Here is a 6,777-nt window from a genome sequence, read left to right on the forward strand (position 1 = left end):
GGCCTGCCGAAAAGTGACTGCACCCTGTAACTCTGGATTACAAGGAGTGATATTGACCAAATTCACTGTACATGCACCTGGTTTCCTCTACTATTAATGCTGAAAAGACAGAGAATGTAACCCCTCCCAATCCAGAGTTACAGGGTGCAGTCACTTTTCGGCAGGCCCTGCCGAAAAGTGACTGCACCCTATAAGTCCTTATTGCAAGGAGTGATATTGACCAAATTCACTGTACATGCACCTGGTTTCCTCTACTATTAATGCTGAAAAGACAGAGAATGTAACCCCTCCCAATCCAGAGTTACAGGGTGCAGTCACTTTTCGGCAGGCCCTGCCGAAAAGTGACTGCACCCTGTAAGTCCTTATTGCAAGGAGTCATATTGACCAAATTCACTGTACATGCACCTGGTTTCCTCTACTATTAATGCTGAAAAGACAGAGAATGTAACCCCTCCCAATCCAGAGTTACAGGGTGCAGTCACTTTTCGGCAGGCCCTGCCAAAAAGTGACTGCACCCTGTAAGTCCTTATTGCAAGGAGTGATATTGACCAAATTCACTGTACATGCACCTGGTTTCCTCTACTATTAATGCTGAAAAGACAGAGAATGTAACCCCTCCCAATCCAGAGTTACAGGGTGCAGTCACTTTTCGGCAGGCCCTGCCGAAAGGTGACTGCACCCTGTAACTCTGGATTACAAGGAGTGATATTGACCAAATTCACTGTACATGCACCTGGTTTCCTCTACTATTAATGCTGAAAAGACAGAGAATGTAACCCCTCCCAATCCAGAGTTACAGGGTGCAGTCACTTTTCGGCAGGCCCTGCCGAAAAGTGACTGCACCCTGTAAGTCCTTATTGCAAGGAGTCATATTGACCAAATTCACTGTACATGCACCTGGTTTCCTCTACTATTAATGCTGAAAAGACAGAGAATGTAACCCCTCCCAATCCAGAGTTACAGGGTGCAGTCACTTTTCGGCAGGGCCTGCCGAAAAGTGACTGCACAGTGACACAGTGATATTGACCAAATTCACTGTACATGCACCTGGCAAACACAGAGGATGTTATGCAGAATGTAAAGGCAATCCGTTACAGTTAGCCTACAGTTCTATATATACTGCATTATTGTATTCATAATTATGCTCTTAAAAGTTATCCAAAAAGTTACTTAAGTAAATGTAATGAAGTAGCCTAAATGTAAATCGTTATTACCCACCTCTGATCGCACTTACTAATTTCTCAGTATGTGTTATATGATTGCTTTCTAATGTGACGTGGAAACTTTTCTGCATTGATTTCCTAATCCTCGTTATAAAATCACTGAAACATATATTGAATTATGACTTTATTTATAGATCAAAGCGGTGTAAAATCACATTGCAACAACGATAACAACAACAACAACAACAATAAAAGTGGCAAGGTAAAGCATCTACCCTCATCAATTGTTGACAACTAGCCTACATTATGGAAACATCAGGTTACTTTTTTTATCTGCGCCGTTCTGTTTCCGTAGCCTCTTCACTTGGGCTACAGGACTGCACAGTAAACAAAACATTTCTCTCGGTGCTGCGTCTGCCAGCTGACCCGTAGTAGACCTACGCCCACTTCCTCTGAACTGATGCGCGTTCCCGTCGGCAAGCAGTCTCTTCTCGGCACTACACCGCCACTGAACGTGTCTAACATACATGATGAATTAGAAAATGACAAAACACGGACTCACTCAATGACACCACTATTAAAGGACACAATCTAATGACGTTTTGTCCACCTGCCATATCGATGAGGCACCTGCCTGCAGGCCCAGGTGTCAGAGGCGGAGGATCTCGCGTCGCCTTCTCCCTCCAGATGCGTCATTTTTCCAACCTCCCAAATAGTTATTCGCTCCTCTGAACCGTTTACACATGAAGTGAAGACACTCAAGGAATTCATGGTTCAGCCTTATTTCAAGGTCAGGATGTGGGAGAAAGCAAAAAAAGCCAAACCAAATAAAAACGAAATACTGATAACTGATTGCTGCTGAGACGGTCTCAGATGATGAGATGTGTGGATCATTTTCTCATTTTGTCAAAGTCTTCAAAAATGACTTTTCTGTCAAACTCATCGCTAAATATCTCACCGCAGCCTCTCTGGTGGCCTCCGGCTTCAGCCACAGCCGACATGCAGGGTGCGTGACCAGCCTCCACAGGAGGCCCTCCGAGCGCGCGCTGAGCGAGCAGACATCTCGCCACTTAGCGCACGAGCGTGAGGACGGCTGCACCCTCCATGCGGCTCTGGGTCCGCAGCAGCTGCACGCTGCCCTGCAGGTGCACGCTGCTTGGCAGAGGGTGGCTGTTAGCGGGATCTGAGCGCCAGTATGGATACCTACGCACAGGTGAGGGTGGTTGCCAGTGTCCCGGCATGCTTCTCGGCATGGCCGGGCTCGTAGGCACCCTCTGAGGGCCACGGCCGCGTCATCAGATATATATCTCTGATAGATATCTATGATGACGCGGCACGTCGGCCCCTCAGTGCGTGAAGAGAACTGCGGTGGAAATCAACTCACTTCAAACTACTGAGGAGTTCCTGAGCTATTTAAAGGCCTCCACGTCGTCCTCGTGTCACTCATGGTGCCGACTTTAATTTTTTTGCTTATTATTTTTTTCTGCCTGACGCACAGTCACAAACAAAACTCCCTCATCACACAGTTTTCACGTTTCAAACTGCTTTACTGTTCAAATGATCGGCCTCCATTTGGCTGAGAGGCCTGAAAACAATTCTCATGAAGCAGGTGCATTTTTTAAATTCAAACTTGTCTTTGTTTGCAGCTGTGAATCTTATTTACGGCATTTTATCACAAAAACATCAAATGTCATGGTGCTGATGATTAATTATTGATATTATTGTGATGATTATTTATTTTTTAATATTATTATTATTATTATTATTATTATTATTATTATTCAGTCATGTTGTGATTGGTGAAGCGGGCTACAGCCTAAAGCACAGTCATTCAAGCCAGAGCACGAGGCGTCTGTCTGTTGTATGTGCACACATACAAACACACTGGAGGCCTTTAGATTCACACTTGTTAGACTTTGGCGCCCCCTGGTGGCAGCATCAAGAATCAGAATCAAAATCAGAAGCACTTTATTGATCCCCGAGGGGAAATTGCTTGCGTTACAGCTGCTCCCATTCAAAAGTCGTAGAAAATATGCAGAAAAATAAAAATCTATCTAAATAATATATCTAAATATAATGCTACAGTAGAAATATGAGTTATTGCACGTTATTTGGTTTGTCAACTCAATACAGAATACAAAAGAGAGAAACAAAGCGTCCAGAGTCCTCCTATTGACTGTTTGTGTGTGAGTGTCTGACACTCAGAGTGAGGTCAATCAATCAATCAATAAAAAATAATCTGATCAATCAATCAATCAGATTTCAAATAAAATAAAACTTCCATCTTTGGTGTGTCAAGTTTCCTTAAATTCTGTTATAATTTTAGTCACGCTTTTGAGTGTTTTAAACTAAAATTCTCACACTGATATAACATATTGCACCTTTAAATAACTTTATATGTTAAAAACTATAAACATCTTTACATCAGGATTTTAAACTACACTGCTCGGAGGGAGCATAACAGAATTACAGTGACCGATCAGACATGAAATATTTAACGCTGTGGTGCGTAACATTTCCTCCAGTGACTCACTATTTAAAAGGTATCAGGTGTGTATATTTCTGTGTGAAACCCGGCCAGAAGTTCATTCATTATCCATCACGCAGTATCAGGTTGGCAGACACTTAACCTTACAGCCGTGTGGAGGATAAACAGACAGCAGCACACAGGAAGTACAGGATTACTGGACGGATTTATTTGTTATTACACACGATTAGTCAGTACAATCATTACAAAATTGTTTATAATACTCCTTTATGATAGGCTGGACTTCAGCCCAGTGTGTCGGTAGCTGACGGGCTGCTGAACACACCGTTCCTGGTGTAGAAGGTGTCCTTCACCACCGACGACTTGGCACGAGATGGAGTTCTGTAGTCCAGAGTGTAGTCACCTGTAGATCCAGGGGGCAGGTGACGTTACTACAGAGCAAACAACTAGGGTACGACAAAGAGGATGTGATGATGGCGGTGGTTTCTATGAGAATTTGATGTCTTGCCATGAAATCTGGTTAACTCACCGAGCCTCCACCCGTACTCCCAGGATGAGAGCAGAGGAAAGTCAAACTTCTCCTCTGGTCTCATCTGACCTCGTCTCTGCAGGTACAGTCGTCGCCCTTTCCCCTGCAGAGGACGTGTTGTTCAAAATGACTTTGAATATGTGATGTTCAAAGTTAAAAATGTGTCAAAAATACAGGGAGTACTGGCTGACATAGCATTAGCATGACTAGCTTTGTTAAAACATTTCTTATTATAAACAGCAACAATTGAAGGGACTTTTTTATTTATGCATAATATTAAAATACATTTTAATCTAAAGCTTCAGTTCATACATGATGAGAGGAGTCCTGATAAAGAGCGTGTCTGGTCCGTGGAGAAACGGGCCTCATAACGGGGGGCACATCCAGACGCCCCTCTCCTTCCACTGAGAGCAGAAGAGGTCGAGGAGGAAGAGGAGGAGGAGGAAGGTCGCTCTGCTTCTCGGGTGTCTTGGATACAGGAGGCAGGACAGCCCTGGTGGGTGGAGCATAAAGACAAGATGTGTCTCATCAATAGTTTGTGTGATGACTGTAACCACTGCTCACTAAACAGGACAGACATGAATGAATTCAACACACACTGACATTAACCACTGTCCTATTTTCCAGCACCGACTGCATCAAAATCAAAATCAAAATCAAAATCTCATCACATCACTGTCTGCATGGCTTATCTTCATGTGCTAGGGGCATCAGCTGACACATTTCAAATGACAAAGTAGAATCTAAAATTGTTTTGAACCGTCACTGCTCAGATTTATCTTGACAATACTGAAGACACATTTGGTTTTGGACATGAAAACACCTTTAATGTGAATAACGCAGCTCACCGGGGGTCAGGAGGCAGATGGGGCAGCTGTGTTGGCTCTGTGCCGCTGTTGTTTTGTGGATCGTAGCAGGACGGGTAAAGTTTGGCATAGCGGCTCTTCCAGGCCAAACGGGTCAACATCTCCTTCTGGATCTGCTCTCGGTAGCAGTTCTGACTCTGGGTCGTCAACAGGCTGCGCATCTCCTGCCAGAGAGCCTCAATAAGCAACTCAGTGTACACGTTTGACAGAGTTTTATATGGATTTACATCTTTGTTAGACTAAATTTAAAGGGCTATAAAAATGAACGTCAACAAACAAAGATGCAAAGATCAAAACCAGGTGAGCCAGCATCACAGATTATCTCATTGACAGTGTCAGGCGACAGATAATTTCAAGCTGACAGTCGAAGCCAAGGTTCACATGGATACGAAGCATCCGACCACAGAGCTTTAAATCAATAAAGTATATATCAGATTGTAACATATCGTATCGTATCGTATTGTATCGTATCGTATCGTAACGAAGTGTTTGTTGCAATTAACAATGACCACGCAATCGCAATCGCCCAAAAGTTTCCTTAAATTAACCAAACTTTAACCTTACAGGCGGCAGATCAGAAAACAGTCACATGAATCTGTAATAGTTCTGACACGCGCTGTCAGAAGGAGTTTCAGATCAGGAAACACTCAAACACGACAAATAACATTTTTAGTCGTTCAGGTTGGATGACTTGTATTTATGAATAATCTGTAAAAAAAACTGTCAAATGTTTGTATGGAGAAGAAAGAAGGAAAGAAAATGTTGTCTGGTTTCAATTCTCTTACATTAAGACAAAAAGTCCATAAGTACTGCGCACCACCACCACAAACACCAACAAATTATATAAATCAAAGGCAATTGGATTTGCATTTGTGAAATCCTCACATGAAATGATAAGATGAGATAATTATTAAATATCTGAACTTACCTTCAGTGTGTCTGATGCAGAGCTGTGCAGGATCAGCGTCTCACTGTGGAAATGAGATGTGGATCAGATAACACTCTGTAACACCGGGAAACATGAGACACACACACACAAACACACACATCCTGTTTTCCCACCACTACAAACCTGTTACACTAATCTAAATATGATCCTTTGAAATGCTAAAAGCCTTTAACCCTCGCTGAACATTTTTTACTTTCATTTTTGGATCATTTTGCCTGTACATGCACAACACATACATTTTGGCAAAGGTGTTTGTTATATTTTTTTCTTTTAAATTTCAACCTCAGCTCATATAATATCTCTATAACACACTGTGTATATTATAGACAGACAGCTACAACTGTTGTTCATATCATTAAACTTTATAAACATTTTTTTTATTATCCAAACTGACATTACAGCATCCCATGTCATCAGGCTTTCACTCTGTGGTCCTGGATAAGTTTTTATAATTTGTACTATTTTTCACTAGATAGGACAAATACATGCTATTTCACCTGTGTCTTAGGGGGCTTTGTCTATAATAGAGTTTAGGGGTTAGGGTCTCTAATAAAACATATTATGAATAATAAAATAACTCTCATGCAACTGATTAGAGACCATACTTGGTACAAAATATATGTTCCATGTCAAAAAGTGCAATAAAAATACTATAAACCAAGTATATGAGAAAAAAACTGTTGTTTTCATTTACCAAAAACAGCAGCATCATGTAAACAAACTTGTGTTTAAAGGGTTAAAATCCTGAAAATGAATGAATATTTGTTAGTTATTATCAGGAC

At 41.8% G+C, this 6,777-nt stretch overlaps 1 protein-coding gene across 1 annotated transcript; it reads right to left on the bottom strand.

Annotated features, from left to right (window-relative positions):
- Positions 1 to 3,922: 3,922 nt before the first annotated feature.
- Positions 3,923 to 6,037, bottom strand: LOC140998644 (protein SPMIP1). Its single transcript, XM_073468988.1, has 5 exons — positions 5,975 to 6,037; positions 5,029 to 5,210; positions 4,493 to 4,673; positions 4,181 to 4,283; positions 3,923 to 4,054 (listed from the first exon to the last, which is right to left on the bottom strand). Exons 2-5 carry the CDS (start codon positions 5,205 to 5,207, stop codon positions 3,936 to 3,938), a joined length of 582 nt encoding a protein of 193 aa, XP_073325089.1. The 5' UTR covers positions 5,208 to 5,210; positions 5,975 to 6,037; the 3' UTR covers positions 3,923 to 3,935.
- Between the last annotated feature and the right edge of the window lie 740 nt (positions 6,038 to 6,777).

The sequence above is a fragment of the Pagrus major genome, chromosome 6 (assembly GCF_040436345.1).
Source record: "Pagrus major chromosome 6, Pma_NU_1.0".
Lineage (NCBI taxonomy): Eukaryota > Metazoa > Chordata > Actinopteri > Spariformes > Sparidae > Pagrus > Pagrus major.

Excerpts from the sequence above, each read along its gene's own strand:
- LOC140998644 (XM_073468988.1), bottom strand. The coding sequence starts at position 5,207 with ATGCGCAGCCTGTTGACGACCCAGAGTCAGAACTGCTACCGAGAGCAG. Across the intron at positions 4,674-5,028 it reads CATCTGCCTCCTGACCCCCG|GGCTGTCCTGCCTCCTGTAT; the intron begins GTGAGCTGCGTT and ends TCCACCCACCAG. Across the intron at positions 4,055-4,180 it reads GGAGTACGGGTGGAGGCTCG|GTGACTACACTCTGGACTAC; the intron begins GTGAGTTAACCA and ends CTGGATCTACAG.